The sequence below is a fragment of the Bufo bufo genome, chromosome 9 (genome assembly GCF_905171765.1).
Source record: "Bufo bufo chromosome 9, aBufBuf1.1, whole genome shotgun sequence".
Lineage (NCBI taxonomy): Eukaryota > Metazoa > Chordata > Amphibia > Anura > Bufonidae > Bufo > Bufo bufo.
The window spans coordinates 194481877-194502007 of record NC_053397.1 but is presented as its reverse complement, the minus strand read 5'-3'; the positions used below and the strand labels follow the sequence as shown (position 1 = coordinate 194502007).

Genomic DNA, 20131 nt, shown 5'->3' with positions numbered 1-20131 from the left:
ACGCTTCCGTCATGAGAATACAACCGACTGCATTCGTTATGAACGGATCTGGTTGTATTCTCTCTAAAATAGCCATGATGGCCGGATCTCAATACCGGAAAGGCAAAGCGCAGATGTGAAAGTAGCCTGTCGCTGCGACGTGACGACACTACTGGGGTCACCCCTGCGGACAGTGACTGGCTGCAGAGATCAAAGGCAGTTTTTGCACATCATCACGGTCAAACAGATTGGCACAGGACCAATAAAGTATCACGGGAGAGGAAGATGACTGGTAAGGGATTAAAGGGGTTGTTTCACGTCAGCAAATGGCATTTATCATATAGAGGAAGGTAATACAAGGCACTTACTAATGTATTGGGATTGTTCATATTGCTTCCTTTGCTGGCATTACTCATTTTTCCATTGCATTATAGACTGCTTGTATCCTGGGGTTATGGCAACTGCTGCAGCGCAGATACGAGGAGGCCGGGTCAGGAGCTGCTGCGCATGCGTGTCCACACGTGCTCCTACGGTCCAAACCACCAAAGGCTCCTTTATCCTATAGTTTACAAGCACGAACACAGCTGCTGGACTGTAGGGTGGTCATAAATCCTGGATACGAGCAGTGTATAATGTGATAGAAAAATGAGTCCAGCCAGCAAAGGAGGCAATATGGACAATCACAATACATTAGTAAGTGCCTTGTATTAACTTTCTCTACATGATAAATGCCTTTTGCTGAAGTGACACAACCCCTTTAATTCTTGTGTTTATTTTAGACCACCGAAAGCAAAAAAATATCATGGGGTTGGACAATCCCTTTAACAACCCGAGGGAAGAGCTCGTCTCATACAATATTAACTGGTGAGGTTTTCATCTTAGTGGAATATGTGCCTAAACCCCCGCTTTCTCCATGTAGTAACTGTGTTGGAGCTTAATATGTGGCCTGAGGATGGAGTCTGAGATCTCCTTGGACATCGGGTCTACACAAGTTCAGTATGATGATAATTAGCATCTGCTGGACCGCCGTTTCCTGCAGCGAGGCAATAACCGGCAACTTCAGCGTATAAGAGTAGAGGAAACACTCCTCGGGTCTCCATGGAGATCTTCCCTTCGTTAGGAAGGCCACTCAAAGGCGTCATCCCCATTAATGGTTGATAATGCCTGCCATGCACATCCACACAATGCGCTGCAGCACCCAAGCCGCTCACTTCACCTCTACAAATCCAGCCCGAGGACAGCGTGAAACGTCCCAGAAAAATCTATGTGCATGCCCTCCGAAAAAACAAAAAAGGTACTTACGCGGAGACAATCTCCTCCCCGTTGACAAATTTGGCGTAAGAGACGGCTTTGCGATGTCCTTTAAACACCATGATTGGCTGTTTAGTGTTCCGGAGGTCGTAATAGTGGACACAGTGATCTAGGGATGTGGAGAGGGGGGAAAAAAGGGGTTAAACATCACGTTGTCTATTCCATAGGACAGCATTACAATGAGGCCGCACAGCTCTACCAGATCGCATCCCCACTATATATTAATAACCTTACAATGCCGTTGACTTTTAGTGTACATCCATTTTTTAGGTGGAGGTTAGTAAATTGTAACAACAAATCAAAATTAGCACAAGCTGGCAATATAAGCGATCGGATAATTTGTTACTAAGGCACCGGCTGTGTCGGCTATTTAGTCGTGATTCATTGTGGCAAAGAAAGAGAGGGGTCAGGTTACTCAGAATCTGAATTTTTGGCTGCCGGCCCGTGTACTCCAATGATTGGGTTCACAGCGCAAGTCCCATAGTAACAGAAGGAACACTAATCTCAGACAACAAAAAATCTAATGGAAAGCGCTGGATTTTCTGCTCTAGAACTGGTAATGGTCATCAGATCTGGAGACCCGCCCAATGTAACGACCTGCACATTTAAGGGGGGTTATCCCAAAAATAGTATGTATCACCTACCCAGAAGATCAGGGGCGGACTGGGAACTTAAATTGTCCCTGGTAAAAACTCAGAAGCGGACCCCATGATGTTGTCCGGATTGGCAGAGGAACACAAGTAGGCATTGGCAAGGCAGGGCACACATGTAGAAAAGGAAGGGGGGGGGGGGGGGTGTCAGTAAAACCACAGAGCAGCACAAAATACCGCCACAGCAGAACTAAATACCGCAGTGTAAAGCTAGATACTGCCCCAGAGTTGTCCCTCGGTGGTGGCCATCAATATCTGCACGGTCTGTCCTCCTCCAGTTGTCTCTAAATAAGATATGGAGCCACCGGCAACCATGCCTCGCTGCTGTATTACACTGTATCACCGTCCTGAGGACAGCCATACAACTCAATTCAGGAGAACATCTCCAGCCGCCAGCAAGGTACAAGAGTACCCGATTCTCCTAGCATTCATTACCGCTGAGAGCCCCAGATAATCACGTACTTGGCCAGCGGCAGGAGGGCTTGGGCTACTGCCTGGGCCTTAGCCCACCGGGAAATTTCCCTGTAAGGTCTATGGCCAGTCCGCCCCTGCACAGTAAAACTGATAAATGTATGTTTGTGAATAAAACATAATTGATCTTTTCTGTCAGCCCCATTGACACTAATGACGTTTTAAAGGGTTTCTGTCACCAGAATTAACCCCATTAAATTACCTGCCATGCAGCTCTCTTAGCTGAGCGGAGCAGGCAGAAGCCCGCTCCGCTTAGCTAATCCTGGCATAGTAGATGGGTACAGGGCTATGCCATGTGCTATGCCAGCAGTTAGTAATAGTCCAGGACTCCAGGGAGCACGGGCAGGAGCAGCAATATGCGCTCCTGCCCGTACTCCCTGCGCTGCTGCAGCCCCATTCATAAAATTATGAAAAAGTACTGTAAAAATAAAAAAAAATGTAATAAGTATATTAGAAAAATATTTTTTAGGGGTTAGGGAACAACATATTAAAAGTTAGTGTAAAAGTTTAGTTACTCTTTAAGTGTATGCGGATGGCTTGATATAAAGCTTTGTTTTGCCCTCTTTTAGATGGTAACCAATTGTCCCCTCTGATGTTATTTTTACATGATAAAAGCACATCCAAGGGACAAAAATGAACTTCCTCCTGAGCCATGCCTCGAGCAAAATGACAAAGCGGGAGCACTAGGAGAGGAGACGGTCGCTGTCACACAATGGCGCTTCTAGGATTGCCCTAAACGGTTAACTGTCCACACCGTGACCTGAACGCTCACTAGTCAAACACTCCAAATACATACTGATTTCTTCTATCAGAGCACCAGGAGAACTGCGGCAAAATGGGAAGATTAAAGCCAGCAGAAGAGTCTTTCAAAGAGGAATGATGTCTAACCTCTTATACCGACTAAGCCATTAGAGGAGATGAGAAGAATACGAGAAAGTTTAAAAGGTGCGCTCCCGTAATGTGTGCGCCGCGGAAGGCTCCGTTCCATTTTAAAGGCCAATGTGAAAAAGCTTCAAATGACCCATTCTCCTTGTAGCCCCCTATACCCCCCTATGGAGATGTGTAAGCGAATGAAACAACCCTCTGCCTCCTGGCGCCCGGCCTGGACACGATGTGCCTACACGTGCTCGCAGGGCAATCGTTCTCCATCCCTCGCGGCATCATTCCTTGGCTCAGCTAAAATTAGTTGCTTAATTATTAATTGATTGCTCTGACACACAGCGTTGGGTGAACGAGTTTGGTTTCACTCGCGCGCCCCCCTCCCCCCTTTTCCATACACACGAATAAAATCAAGCGATCTTTATTTTACAGTTACACCCCCCATAACTACAAAAAGCTGTAAGCATTAATGGGAAATGCGAGAGAACAGCTGGTCGAGCTTTAAAGAGACAGCGCCGCATAGCCGCCATATGGGCTGCCAGAAAGGAAGATTAAAGAAAGGAAGAAAAATACCATCTGCGTTGAAAACATAGAAAAAAAATAATTATATCGGACATACAAAAAGAAAAAATTATTTGTTCAAGTTAAAATAATTAAGTCCATTCCAATAAAGGCCAACAGCAAGGCACATATTAAGGCTACATTCAGATAGCTGTATGCTGTCCGCAAAAATGAGGATACGTTTTTTTGTGGACAGTTCAGCATGTCCGCAAAAAAACGGATTGCATTCCGTTTATTTGCTCACCCATAGACTTCAATAGGGCCATGTCCTGATTTTCACTGACAAGTATAGGACAAGTTTTTTATTTTTTTGCTGAGCCGTGCAATGGAAGAAAAGGGCCCCATAGAAGTGAATAGGACGGTATCCAATCCGCAAAAAAACGGAGCCGTCTGAATGAGCCCTAAGGAAAATGTGAGACAAGAAGATGGATTCTCAAGTATATGAACAATGGAGAATGTCTCTGACATTTATCAAAAGTAATGGTGGCACAGCTGCCGGTGTGAAGAGCGGCAAAACATGGATTGCATGACTAACCGCGACGTGCTCCACTTGATATTTGTCAAGTAGTACACAGGAGAGGTGAAGCAGACGTTACAACCGAGTCCTCTAAACATGGAGCTGCAATCTGGTCCAGAGCACATTAATGAGTCTGCAACGTGGAAAAAGTTGTCGTCTCATGTAGATAGAACGGGCCGTCAACTTCTGGCAATTCCCTAAAATAATGTTTAAAGGACCACTAAACCTAGAAAATGCTGAAAAATATCCCAATTCTCCTTCTCCTCCTCATTTCTTCCTTTACTTTGATCATATTTTATATTACTAATAAAACTTAGAAATATATAAAGAAATCTTTTCTGTGTGTCCTCAGTAGGGACGAGTGAACTTGTGTTTTCAAGTTCGGCATACAGGGTACGGGTTATCTTAGAATTCCATATCCATGACGGAATTCTTCCTGTTCGCTCGTCTCTATTCCTGAGAACACAGTCATGCCTCCGCTCCTCCTCCTCACTGTCTTGTGTCTGGCTGTAAGACAAGGGGCAGAAGCAGGACCCTCCCTACCCCCTCCATGAGGTTTCTATAGTAGGACAAAAAAAAAAAATATTTTTTATTTATTTTTTAATCAAATATAATTTTTATTAAATAAAGTTTTTCTGAAAAAAACTGCATTTGAAGAGAGTACAATTCTTCTGAAAATACAGCATTTAGAAAGAGCACAATCCTTCATGATATCAATCATGTAATCCATGTAGAAGTGCTGGTATCACAATATTTGACAGCATTATATAACCGCAAATGCAAATACAGAAAAAACTGAAAATTAGAGCGACAGAATACATTTCTAGTACAAATAACCCCCCCCCAACCCTACAGAGAGAAAAAAAATAAAATAAAATCTTAAACTGTATCATATTGTCTAATCTCTACCCTCAATTCGCCTTTAGCTGATATTCTAACAGATCAGCGGAAAATTAACTCTTGCATTCTCTTCAGGAATCCTGGAAGACTGAGTGATGAAGGCAGAAAATGCTTTGCGGGGCAGCAGGATTCGCTCCATTTTACTTTTATCATTTATTTCTAAGTGTAGTGCTCATTTAAAGGGAACTTTTTAACAAGACAAAAAGGGGCAGAACATGAACCCCCTCTAAGTCCTTAAGGGCTCATGCACACAACCGTATTGTGTAACGGAACAGCTGGCTCCTAACAGAACAGTCCTATCCTTGTCTGTAATGTTCTATTATTATGCAGAACGGTTATACGGAAACAGAATGCACACTGAGTAACTTCCGTTTTTTTTGCGGACCCACTAAAATGAATGGCTCCGGATAAGGTCCGCCAAAAAAACAAAAAAAACAGAATGGACACAGAAAGATAATATCTTCGTGTGCATGAGCGCTAAAACAGAACAAGCCTTGTCCTTGAGGGTAGTGTATCATTTCTATGGTTTTAAGGGTTGAGGCAGACCCCAAGGGAAATCATTTTTTTAGGAAAATAGACGTTGCACAAATCCAAACTCTCCCTTAACCTATTTTTTATATTAGGCCAAGTTCACATCTGCATTCAATATTCTGTTACTCTGTTCTGTCAAAGGAACAGAAAAACCAGAGAAATAAAAAAATCATTTTAATCCCCATTTTTCGGAATACATTACGTTAACCATCAGCTTGTCAGTTCTATCAGATTTTGGTTATTTTCTAAACCTGTATTTATTGGTAGTTATGCTTGTTAGTGATCTGGCAGTGTAACACTGCCGCCGAATACCCGATGAACGAGCAAACGCTCGTCGATCGGGCAATCAGAATCTTTTGACAGGTTTAAAAATGATTGTTTGCAGGCAGCAGATCGTGGTGTCTAATCACAATCTGCCACTGACAAACAGGTCATTCAGTATAGGGAAGAGCGATGGCATAACGATTGATCTTCCATATACTGAGGAGGAGATCGCTGCATGTAACTGCAGTGGACTCCTCCACTAGCGAGCGAGCAGGCGAATCGGGCCTCCCAGAGGCTCAGCCAAGTAACCTCTCCTCCAACTCCTCACTGTTAAGCCTAGGCCTCTTTCACACATACAATACGGATTGTGTCAGGATGCGTTCAGTGAAACTCGCACCATTTCGCAAGCAAGTTCAGTCCATTTTGTCTGCAATTGTTCCTGCGCGGGTACAATCAGTTTTGATGCGTTTTTCCTGTGCGTGAACAAAAACTAAAACCTAAGATGTACAAACATCTTCTCCTAGCAACCATCAGTGAAAAACTTTCACTGAAGCACCATTCACTTCTATGGGGCCAGGGCTGCGTGAAAAAACAAAGAATATAGAACATGCTGCAATTCTCACGCAACACAGAAATGATACGTGAAAAAACAACTCTGGTGTGCACAGACCCGTTAGAATTAACGGGTCAGGAATTAGTTCGGGTGCTATGCTATTGCACCCGAGAAAAAAAAAAAACTCGCTCTTGTGAAAGGGGCCTTAGCCTTTCACCAGATGAAAATGGAATAGATCAGAAGGAGACCGGCCCCTGCTATCTGCAGGGCAATAGGGTCAACTTTATCTTCTGTTCATATACAGGTTTAGTGTTCCTCTAAAGAGGACCTGTCACCTCACCTATCAGGTCTATTTTAGTAACCAAATGCTTTGGGCCACGATACTCGCACAAGGGATGGGAGATAAGCGGTTCCCAGGAATCTGTATCTTCAGGAGAAACACTGGGATTGGCAAATCCATATTTCCTCCAAAGGTTGGACGAGGGCCTTACAGAGCTCAAAAACATTGTTGTCAGTGGATCTTGCCAACAGAACATCAGCTGCCCGTTCTTCATGCCTCTACCGAAAAAGGCTTACAATCCAGCGCACCAGTCTGTAAACAAAAATTAAGGATTACGGACGTGCTGGAATCCAAGACCACTAAGATGTCCAATGGCTGGAAGAGTTTACTATGAGATATATCTGGAGAACAGCTGGTGTACTGGATACATTTCCAGAGCTCATCTTCTACAAGGCCCGTGTCCAGCTAGGACCAACCCAAAGCTCGCTAGACTGTCGACCGTCATTCCCAGCATCGGTGTACACACTGGACCAGGGAGCCATCTGCGGTCATCGATGACAGATGCATCAAGGAACAAAGCTCTAGATCAGACAATTACTACAATACTTGAGAAGGGCTCCTCTTGGTGCAATGTGATCTGATACCAAAGCCCTGCAACATGACCTTATGCTCAGGCCTGAAGCTTGCTGCTGTCATAATGGGCAAAGATATTAAAGCGATTTTTCCGAGACTTTTTTTTTAAATTATAATAACCTATACTCTTGAGAAGAAGGCTGTGCCTTCTCAAACAGCGGATCGGCGGGGAACCCAGGTATCAGACCCCCACTGATCGGACACTGATTACCTATCCAGTAGATAGGTCATCAGTGAAAAAACCTTGGAAAATCCCTTTAACACAACGTGTATGACCAAATTTAAACTGTTCCACTGCATGGGAGAAAGGTGGTATCTAAGGGAAGGGGTAGAGGTAAAAAGGTCTATTCAACTAAAGTAGTGGAGGAAATAACTAAACAAAAGGGGTCCTCTGGGAAATTCATCTCCAAGCAAGAGGTGCCACAGTACAACGAAGACCTAATTTATTTAGTAATTATATATATTATATATATATATATATATATATATATATATATATATATATATATTTTTTTTTTTTTTTTTTTCCCTTAGAAACAGGGGCATGTAGATGAAGTATCCTTTTACTAAGCAGGGTTAATTAGGGTTATTCACTTTAGAAGAAAGATGACCAAGGGGAGATCTAATAACTATGTATAAATATATCAGGGGTCAGTACAGAGATCACTCCCATCATCTATTTATCCCCAGGACTGTGACTGTGACGAGGGGACATCCTCTGCGTCTGGAGGAAAGAAGGTTTGTACACAAACATAGAATAGGATTCTTTACGGTAAGAGCAGTGAGACTATGGAACTCTCTGCCTGAGGAGGTGGTGATGGTGAGTACAATAAAGGAATTCAAGAGGGGCCTGGATGTATTTCTGGAGTGTAATAATATTACAGGCTATAGCTACTAGAGAGGGGTCGGTGATCCAGGGAGTTATTCTGATTGTCCTGATTGGAGTCGGGAAGGAATTTTTTTCTCCTAATGTGAGAAAATGATGTCTGACAGATGTCTTTTTTCAGCCTTATAAACCATGTTAGATACACACTACTCCTGATGATAAAAACTCTGCAAAAGGTATGTTTATCCTGCTCTCCCCAGCCCCTACCTAGTGCTGTAAGCTGCAGTATCATCAAAACTGCTCACAGACTAGCTTTAACTGGGTTGTCCACCTTTGCTGTGCTTTATTTATCAGAAACCCCCACCCCAGCACTGCCAGACACGTAGTGGCGAGCATTCTTACCTCATCCCCGCTGCTGAGTTTCCGGCCCCATCACTTGCTCCCGTGTGCCGCTGGTCCGAGGTGCACCCACGTCAAGCAGGATGCTGACTCATGGGCAACACATCACCACTGTGGCCAGTGACTGGCTGCAGTGGTCATGTGACCCACGTCAAAAAGGATGTTGACATCCGGGACCGGAAGCCAGGAGGGAGGGATCAGGTAAGTATGCTTATCACCTCTGGTCCGGCACAGTTGAAGGGGGAGGGGGGGGTTAAAAAAAAAACAAAAAAAAAAAACACAGCAAAAGATGGACAACCCCTTTAAGGAATGTCTTTGAGAAAAGGAGGACTGAAGGTATTTTTTAAGTGGAGAAAAAAGCTCTTTACATGAAAGGTCAGATTAGCAGAATCATCAATATTCTATGTTCCTAAAACCAAACGTCTCGTTTCCCAGTCACGTTACAGTGGTAAAATACTGCGAAAATCATAACTACAGACATTAGAGAAATGGACCATCAGCTTAAATAGATGTGGGATGCTTCTGTATAATTCAACACTTTAGTCTCCCTAATCATACCGCACATTAAGGAAACCCTAAGTGCCTCCATACAAAGCCTTCCTTTTGAGTACTTCGGAAGCTTTAAGAGATATTCAATCTGAAGGAAAAAACGAAAAGGTATCTTATTTTGAGGCTGAACAATGTGATATTACATGGCTGTGTGCGCTCAGAAATGGGAACGAATGCTAGCCTAAAGTAGTCATTTGGTGTAAGGGTATTTAGAAGACGCTGATGTTACAATGGATAAGCCTAAAGAAAAAGGACAAGTAATTACAATATGGCAGTGCCAAGGCAGTCATTTTCAGGTCTACGAGCTCACAGTCGTAGAGCCGGATATCTGAGCTTCAGACAAAAAGCATCCCTTCAGAGTCTTTAAGGGGCCAGCTTGCACACAGCGATGCGTGTAAGGCCACGGATGTGAACTACCTACAAGCGGTGATCACACGGAGAGGCTGCAGTGTCCCGCTCTGGTCTTTACAACCTTCTGTTCTGACAGGGCCTAGCAATGGCTTGAGGTTATAGATGACATTCAGGCAGCTCCGGATAATGGGCTCGACACCGAGCGCTGGGGGAGGGGGATACAGACGCCCTTTTAATTGTATAGTCAAAAGCTTTTGCCACAGCAGGCGATAAAAATGTCAATGGAGGAGAGCAAAACGTGTGCAGCGGGGATGAGGAGAGGGGGGAATAATCGAGGGCTGACTAGATATGGATCGTATGCAAAGCAGTTACATTCATGACTCCCTCCTTTCCGCTCAATCTACATCACCAAGGCACATTTCTCCACTGCTCCGTCACAGCTGTCACCCTTGTAAGTAGGCATGAGCGAATCGACTTCGGATAAAACTTTGTTCCAATACTGTACGGGGCAGGAGCTCGCTACAGTATTAGAATGTATTGGCTCAGATGAGCCGAACTTTGGGTAATAACTTCATTAATTTGTAATGTAAAAAACAATTTCCCGAACTCTGGTTCGGTTCCAAGGTACCACTTGGAAGCAGGGTTTAAAGGGACACATCTACAAATGAACGAGTAAGGGATGTATTACATTACTCGATTAGCCAGGCGATTGTCGGGAGGGGAAGCGTTCCTTCCTGGCAATCGCCTGCTCGTTAGTGGAGGAGACAACTGCTATTACATGCAGAGATCTCCTCCACAGTATGGGTAGCAGTGATCGCTAATGCCATTGCTCGTCCCCATACTGAATCACTGGTTGCCGCTTGCATGCTTAAAGATCTTGATTGCCTGATGAACATTCGCCAGCAGTATTACACCGGCGCATGATTGCCAACGAGTGTTCCTACAAACGCTCGTTAGCGATGATGATCTGGCCGACTATCGGCCAGTGTAATACAGCCTTAACAAATGCCTAGGCTTTTGGTCTTCACAGAAAGCAGGGGCCCGGATCCTGGTTTTTGTAATTTCTACCTGAAGATTAACGGAAGGGACAGGGCTAGAGCTAAACTAGGCATAAAGGGAACCTGTCGGAGGGTTTCTCTTGCCCTATCTGATAGATGGTGAGAACCTGAGCTATTTGATATATAGGTTTATATGGTTTGGATGAGAATTTGAGAGTAAAAAGCAGAGTAAATCCAGTCACTCTGGGACCTGCAGAGCCATTTACAGGCAACGTGACTGAGAATCTGAAGGGTGCAGTATATGATGGAAGGGAGAGAAGCGGAGATCTGTGATATGTAGGTTTATTAGACTGAAGTCAGGATTTACGAGTCAAGCCTCATCACTATCAGTCATCATAGACTGCACTCTGATAGGGCAGCAGAAATCCCCTGACAGGGTCACGTTAAATGGACTTTCCACAGGAAAGGTGATAAGCGTATGATGGAGGTCTAACCACTGGGGACCCTGCCAATCATGTGAAGGGAGTCCCAGGTAGGAGTGGAGTAGTCCCTGACCACTGCTCCATTCACACCTGCCAGAGATACTGTACTCTGCAGTCTCATAGGTGTAAATGGAGCAACTGTCAATCATGGGAATAAAAGCTTCTATTCACACAGTGGATGCCAAATATGATACAGGTAGCGCGCCGCGTATTCCTGTGGACAGTGAAAAAACTTGTCAATGTGAAACCTCCTTTGAAGAAGCAGCTGCTCACAATTTCTCGGCCAGATCAGAGAAGACAAAGATTCTTCAATTGGAATCATAAAAAAATTGCTCCTGTGTGTAAATACTACTGTTACATACTCGCTATGGTGCCCCCTGCTGTTCTTTTGATTCCCAGTCAGAACGTCCATCCAATGTGTCCAGTGCAGGTGGTCGCACGTGCTCAGTAGCTCAGTCCTACCACCCGTGTCTTCAGGTACAGGGCCAAAGAGCGATTTCCGCTATTGTGCAAGACGGGCATTAAGAATCAGTGCACTAGAAGCGGCTTCTTCTCACCAGCAGTGAACACATTGGAAGGAGGTTCTGAAAGAGAAAACAAAAGAACAACAGGTGGCGCCATAACAGCTGGGTTGACATAAGGGTGGGGGACAGGACTAAAGAAGTGCCTCTGGGACCTGGGAACATGTAGCATGGGACTGGGAAGGGTCAAGGAGCAGATCTTCGTAAACGTTACTAGCATAATTAACAAAAAGCCTTCTCTTGTACAAATAAATCAACTAAATAGCCATTTACCTTCATCTAATTTGCAAAGACCATGTTAGTCGCCCTTGGGGAATTGGGGGGGGGGGGATTTACACAGTAAGCCCCTGGATCTCTTTACAGGGATTACAGCATGCTGGACCAGAGATGGATTTAGTCAGCTCCTAGTCACACAGCAAGAGGCTTAACGTATTCTATTAGTGATTGCTGCATCAGGAAGCAATGATCGATGTGAAGGGCTAGAAAGGCAAGGCTTCTGGGAGCAGAGATTTGCTGGATATATAAAGTGGCAGAAGCAACTAAAGCTTCTTCTATGTTTGGAAGGGATTTATCAGAGCAATTACACCGGTTGTGAGCACTACAGTCTCCCAAAGTGTGGGTTATGTAGCTGCATACAGTAGATTCAGAGCAACGCCAGGCCTATAAGTAAATCCCCCTCAATGTGGAGTTCTTTGTTTTACAGCAGGCACTATAGAAATGTTGGGGGGGGTGGGGAATTTATCATTAAAAAAGGTTGCAAAGTCTGCATCACCATAATGGACCCCAAATGTATCTAATGCTGCACAATGCTTGATAAATTTGGTTCATCTTTAAGTCTAATTATTTTTTATTATTGCATTGCGCTTTATTAAAACTTTTGAGCCCCTTTCTCTGTATAGCCGAGAGATTCTATAGTGGCAGGCTCTGTATTTTTAGGCAGCTCACCTAACGACTCCTTATCTCTGATCGTAAACACTCATCATCTATGACCTTTTAGTAATTTATAGATAACAGTTATTAGATGACCACACAGAGAAAGTAGGATTCAAACAGCTACACAGTTAGGCTAAATGCACACGACCGTATGTGTTTTGCGGTCCGTTTTTTTTTGCGGATCCATTGTAATAATGCCTATCCTTGTCCGCAAACTAGAAAAAAATAGAACATGCACTATTTTTTTTGCGGAGCAACGGAACGGACATACTGATGCGGACAGCACATGGTGTGCTGTCCTTGTTTTCTGCGGACCCATTGAAATGAATGGGTCCGCATCCTATCCGCAAAAAAAAACGGATCGGACACGGAAATCGTGTGCATGAGGCCTTAACCCTTTGTGACAGAATGGCTGAATATTTTATAAGACAAATTGAAAAAATTATATTTACTATGAAATGAGTAAAATGCAAACATAAAAAAATTGCCTCCCAAGGTGTACATAGCCTTTAAGTCTTGAGATGTTACGCCACCATCTGCTGCACCCCTTTACTGGAGTACAATTGCGTACATTTTTGGGGCTTTTTAAAAAGTCTAAGTAGATAACTCTGTCTTAAAGGGGTTGTGTCACAAAACATATTCTACATTTTTCCGACCAGCACCTGGATCTGAACACTTTTGTAACTATATGTCATTAAAAATTTAGCATAGCCAGTGAGCCATTCAATAAAATGTATCTGTATAGCGCCCCCTGCTGCTGGTTATTTTCCTTATTTTGTGTCTCACTGAGATGGTCGTAAAATGCTCAGTTTAAATCTTCAACTGATACCAGTTATAGGCTACTTTCACACCTGCATTCGGGGCTCCGCTTGTGAGTTCCGTTTGAAGGCTCTCACAAGCGGCCCCGAACGGATCCGTCCAGCCCTAATGCATTCTGAGTGGATGCGGATCCGCTCAGAATGCATCAGTTTGGCACCGTTTGTCCTCCGCTCCGCAGGCGGACCCCTGAACGCAGCTTGCAGCGTTCGGGTGTCCGCCTGGCCATGCGGAGGCAAACGGATCCGTCCAGACTTACAATGTAAGTCAATGGGGACGAATCCGTTTGAAGTTGACAAAATATGGCTCAATTTTCAAACGGATCCGTCCCCCATTGACTTTCAATGTAAAGTCAAAACTGATCCGTTTGCATTATCATGAACAAACCAAAAAAAAATATATATATTTTTTTCATGGTAATTCAAACGGATCCGTTCTGAACGGATCTAAGCGTTTGCATTATAGGTGCGGATCCGTCTGTGCAGATACCAGACGGATCCGCACCTAACGCAGGTGTGAAAGTAGCCTTATTCTGAAAGATCTTGTGGCGGTTACAGGGAGAGAGCTGCAGCAGAAAGGACCCCCCCCCCCCCCCCCCCCCCCATGGCTACTCTTAAAGGGATTATCCGACAGAAAAGTATTCATAATCTATCCAAAAGATAGGTGATAAATCCCGGATCACTGGGCAACTGAAGTAAATGAAGTGGTGGACTGACATGCAAACTCAAAGAGGAGGCTCCGGGAACCTCCGTTATTGGGACAGCTGGGGGGACCAGCAGTTGGGATCCACGTGATCAGACACTTACCTCCTCTCCTGTGGATAAGGTAATACATACTTTTTGTGGGACAATCACTAACATATCTAGTAATAATAAAAGTAGAAGACCTTGGGCACAATTTTCTCGGGACACCATGATGTGTAGAACAGGGAAGTAGCAGTTACAGTAAAATGCTCCTCTTCACTGACTGTATGCCTTGTATCTCTCTGCAAGCTCTGTGGATAGAGGATGAGCAGATGAACTGCACAGACATCTGCACAAAAAAGTGGAGGAAGAATATCAACCTCGCACCCGGAGACTGGCGCACACGTTTCAGCAGCTGGCAGGTGGGGGCCAGAGGTGAAGGCTCTTATGTCAGCCTTGCACTGTCCGTAGGGAGTGTTCAGTTCTTTTCAGGTTCTTGATTATGAATGGATATGCTTCCACAGCAGATGTTATTTTTACTGCTTCAGCTGACTTGCTGTAAAGCGCCCCCTACATATTACAGCAATATACACAGTGCATCCTCAACCAGTTCAGAAATCACTAGTACGAGTATAAAATGAGGGCGGTCGGGCTGCCTCATTGTGGGCGGTCGGGCTTACAATTTGTACAACTGTACTGGAACTTGAAAACTGCCTATTCAAATGGATAGGAAACTAGTCAATAAGAGACCTGGCAGAATAAACACCATAAGGCTTCTTTCACACGACCGGATGGCTTTTTCAGTGTTTTGCGGTCCGTTTTTCAGGAATACGTTGTTTTGTTTTTTGTTTCTGTTGTGTTTCAGTTTTTGTTCCGTTTTTCCGTATGGCATATACAGTAAACACATGGGGCTGGGCATTGGGCTGGGCATAAAATTTTCAATAGATGGTTCCGCAAAAACGGAACTGATACGGAAGACATACGGATGCATTTCCGTATGTGTTCCGTTTTTTTTTGCTGACCCATTGACTTGAATGGAGCCACGGAACATGATTTGCGGGCAATAATAGGACGCGTTCTATCTTTCAACGGAACAACAGAAATACGGAAACGGAATGCATACAGAGTACATTCAGGGTTTTTTTGCGGAATCATTGAAATGAATGGTTCCGTATACGGAACGCAAAAAAAAAAAGCCAGTATACGGAACGCAAAAAACGTTTGTGTGAACGAGCCCTAAGGCTAGGGCTACACGACGACATGTGTCACGCGACACATAGGGCACAGCTACACTGCAACATGTGTCCCGCAACAATTTTTATAATGATAGTCTATGGTGTTGCGACTGCGACACAACAGCTGCAGAAAAATCCATCTTAAATGGATTTTTTGCTACTGTCATGTTGCAGTTGCAGCATGTCGCATGACGACACCATAGACTATCATTATAAAAATTATCGCGAAACATTGGTGCGACAAAATGTTGCGCGTCAGATGTCGTCATGTAGCCCTAGCCTAATAGTGAGTGAATGGGGGGCATGGCATGAAAAGTAATAGCTGACTGGCTCTGCGAGTTTACAGATATCCTCATCTTTCTTTGGCAATACATAGGAAGACATTATACACACACAGAGCCAAGCCTGCAAGTTTATTCCAATAGGAAAAGGTGGTGGGATAACTGACAATCTCAGACATTGGAGGCATATCGCTAGTATATGCCCCCAATGTCTGATAGGTGTGGGTCCCACCTCTGGGACCCGCACCTACACTTAGAACGGAGCCAGTACAGTCCCGGAGGGTGCACTGTGCATGCGCAACTGCCCTCATAAGGCATGCTCGGCTAGTTTCGGACGTCCCAATGAAATGAATGGGAGGCGGACCACGCAAGCGCAGCCACCACTCCATTCACGTCTATGGAACTGACAGAAAAAGCCGAGCCAGCGCACGGCTCTTGTCGGAGCTCCCATAGGAATGAACAGAGGTCGGACGCACATGCGTGGTGCGCCCTCCGGGACTTTGCCGGCTCTGTTCTATGTATAGGTGGGACCTGCACCGATCAGACATTGGGGGCATATCCTAAAGATATGACCCCACTGTCTGAGATGGTAAAACCCCTTTAATAGGGCCTTGTTACTATAATTTAAATTGAGAGATCATATAAAAAGTTAAGACTTACCTGCACAGCCAAATGCCAGGTGGTAACGGGAAGTGGGACTAAATTTCACACAGCATACATTGGCTTTGGCTTCAATACTAGCAACAGAATTATCCAGGTTGGTAGACCATAGTTTTACTAAAGGAGAGAGAGAAAAAAAGGTAAGGAGACAAATATAAACACCTGCAGACACAAAGCATAAAACAAGATAAAACAGTGATATGAACACCAGATAGAACGGGGAATATAATTCCGAAACCTCTCTGGTAAAGCAATTATAATAGAAATTATTGTAATTAGTTGCACAGTTGTAAGATTACCATTACCTATACAGGCATGAGACGTACTAGCAGCAGGTTTTCAATATCTATCCATACCAGAGCTTCGTCCCTCCCTCAATCTTAGGACTGTCAGGGTTTCCAGAAATCGGACCCCCACAGATTATAAAGTGGTGGTACTTCCTAGTGATGTGCCATTACTTTATAAAGATAGGAAACTCCTTTAAAGGGGTTGTGCAAATTGTTACATTATAGATCTGACCTCCTGAGATGCTGATGAAAAACAACGTACCTACTAGAGACCCTTCGATCCAGCACTGCTGCTCCATCCTACCCCCCTGATTGCAGCGGTGACATTGTTTAGGCTGCAGTGGTGATGTACCATAGACCGCTACAGCTAATCACTGGTCTCAGCAGTGTACGGCACAAGACCAGAGGTCGCTGTTTGGCTTCTGCGATATACAGAACTTCACAGTCATGTTTGCAGCCCAGCCGAGAGGACAGAGTGGTGGTGCTGGATTGGAGGGGGTCACCAGAAGGTATGGCAAGTGTTTTCAATGTCTTACTAGCATACCGGCATGGTAGATCTACAACATAACTCGAACAGAAGGTGTTGGTGGTGGGGGATGACCACAGTGGTGACGTACCCATATACTGCATGTGACTAATCACTGGTCACAATGATCTAGTGCTATATACAGCTGAGGCCAGTGGCTGGATGCAGTGGTCATGTGCGCTATAAGGCCAGATCATAGCTGCAGCCAAAAACATGACGGCATGACTGCAGTGGCGGGGAGGATCAAAGCATGAATTTGTACCAAGGCTGCTGTAATCACAAGCCTTTATAAAAGGGAACCTGGAATCACCAGGATCTTGGATTACTTTATGCAGTAATAAATGGGTAGTACTACAGATAAAGAGTCAGTGTTCAAAGCTGCACTGAAGTTCACTGCTGGGACTTCACTACACCGCAGTCTACTGGCACTAGATAGCAGTCCAGTTTCAAAGCACAGCTTTGAACACTTGGGAACATGGGACAGTAGGGGGAAAAAAATAACTAATAATCTGAACTCCTTATCTGTAGTACCACTCATGTACGACTGCAGATAATCCAAGATCCTGGTGACAGATTCCTTTTAATAAAGGCTTGTGATTACAGCAGCCTTGGTACACATTCAAGCTTCGATCTTCCCTTTCCAGGGCAGCCATGACGTAATTAATCTGGACTCCTTATGTGCAGTTCTGCTCATGTATTACTGCAGATATTAGACCAGAATGATAGTAAGAGATTCCCTTTAACAAATTCCTTGTACAGCCACATAAATAGGGTAGGGTATTAATGTTCTTTTAGATCTTTCAAGCAGTCACTCTGCTCCTGCAGCGGACATCGGCAGGGAGGAAGTAAAGCAATGCAGAAATTTAAAAGGGTTTTTCCAAGACTCTTATAATGATGACATATCCTCAAGTATCTGATCGGTGGGGGTACGAAACCCAGGGCCCCTGCTAATCAGCTATTTGAGAAGGCACCGGCGCTTCTGTGAGCGCTGCAGCCTTCTCTGTGCTCGCCAAACACAGTTCCGTACATTGTTCAGCAGCTGTGCTTGGTTTTGAGCTCAGCCCCATTCACTTCAATGGGGCTGAGCTTAGGCCACGTGAGCGATGGACGAGTTGGCAGTGGCCTAGGAAAAGCTGAGAGAAGGCCGCAGCTCTACTGCAAGCACCACTGCCTTCTCAAACAGCTGATCGGCGAGGGACCTGGGTATTGGACCTCCAACGATCAGATGTTGATAATCTAGGTCATCAATTTTAACATCTCGGAAAATCCTTTTAAGCTGCTTGCCTATTGTCCTGTAGCCCATCCCCAGCCTTGTGCAGGTCTACAATTTTGTCCCTGGTGTCCTTAGACAATTCTTTTATCTTGGCCATGGTGGAGAGGTTGGAGTGTGATTTATGATGTGGACAGGTGCCTTTTATATATGTAATGAGTTTAAACAGGTGCAATTAACACAGGTAATGAGTGCAGAGTAGTAGGGCTTCTTAAAGAAAAACTAACAGGTCTGTGATAGCCAGAATTCTTGCTGGTTGGTAGGTGATCAAATATTTATTTTATGCAATATCATAATTCAAAAATTATACAAAGTGATTTTCTGGATATTATTTTTTTTTTCCCCCCGATTCTGTCTCTCACAGTTGAAGTGTACCCACGATAAAAATTACAGACCTCTCCATTTTTTGTAGGGGAGGAAACTTGCAAAATTTTCCAGTGTATCAAATACTTATTTTCCCCACAGTATATAGTGAAAAACCCCAAACTAGAGATCATGTCCTGACTGAAAGTGAAATGAATACAACAGTTTTGGGCATAAATAAAATTACCCTATTACTATAATCTGAAACTCTTTTTGTGCGGTCGACGGGGCTTTCTGCAGCTCAGGGTGGACGGACTGTATCGATTCCTGTAGTTAGTGGCTCAGTCCAAACTCAATAGTTCATGATTGGGAGCGTGTCCCTCTAATGACTCCTGTATGTTATATTTGACAACCTCATGAAATATCCTGAATCCGAAGCATTTCCGTTACTTCTGCGATGCTGAAGAGAATTGACGTTCTCCCTATACCTCGCTGCTGCCAACACATTTGCTTTATCATCACCGCTGGTTAGCTATTACTAACTGTTCACCAGCCTCCTATTTCAAGCCATGCAGAGACATGCACTCAGTGGAAATGACCATTTCATTCACACTGCAATATAATAGTCATATTTCTAAAGGAACCAGAGACGTCAGGTCACTCTCGGCAGTGAATAGTATTGCATGTCAGGACTGCGCTTAACATTCAGGCTGCATTCACGGGGCCTTCATCATCCGGATGCAAGAGATGCCGTGCACTGAGCTCTATTACAGAGCACAGAGGATTCTTGCATGGGAATAGCAGTGCAACTTTATTTAACGAAACGATGGGAGAAATTTGTGACTGAAGACACAATTTCATATATAGTGTTAAGAATCACACTGCTCATTTTCCCCTTGAAGAGTATGGCGCTGTGGCTGTTCTGCCGCAGGTAATGAACCTGGTGGTGCTGGACTGCATTTTCAGGTGAGTGGATCATGAATGCCCTGATAAGTCTCACTGTCTGACTGATTTACACTTTGGTGGCGAATATCAGTTAGCAACAAAATCTTCGACTTTTCCCCACTCAGTCATCATTTTCTATGTCAGTTTTTGGCGTACAAAATGTAAATGCTAGGCGTGTATACCTGAGTTAATCTGTCAATAATTATCAAAAGATCTGCAATTACCTTATAATAACAGCTTTCATTAATGTCCCCTGTCCCTTTCCACTGCTCCCTTAAATGAGTGTTGCTACGTCTTTTCTGTCTCCAACTCAGTGTAAACAGAAGACAGAGGGGCGGCGGTCCTCCACACTGCATGCCTGTGTGTAGATAGTAAGGATGAGCGAATCGACTTCGGATGAGACATATACAGTATTAGAATCTGAAGTATCGTGAGACTTCGTGCAATAACGTCATAAGTTTATTTGTACTGTAAAAAACCATTTCCCGAACTCTGGTTCAGTTCTTGGATAACTTCGGCTCATCGGAGCCAATACAT

General features: G+C 44.2%; 1 protein-coding gene across 3 annotated transcripts in view; it reads right to left on the bottom strand.

Moving 5' to 3' along the window:
* The window catches only part of COP1 (COP1 E3 ubiquitin ligase), a 203162-nt gene that overhangs the window by 48442 nt on the left and 134589 nt on the right, over nucleotides 1-20131 (bottom strand). For all 3 annotated transcript variants that reach the window (XM_040407024.1, XM_040407023.1, XM_040407025.1), the window contains 2 exons: nucleotides 16264-16380; nucleotides 1282-1399 (listed from right to left, as the gene is read on the bottom strand). In XM_040407024.1, the coding sequence (XP_040262958.1) occupies nucleotides 1282-1399; nucleotides 16264-16380 (235 nt within the window). The remainder of the gene's footprint in view (nucleotides 1-1281; nucleotides 1400-16263; nucleotides 16381-20131) is intronic.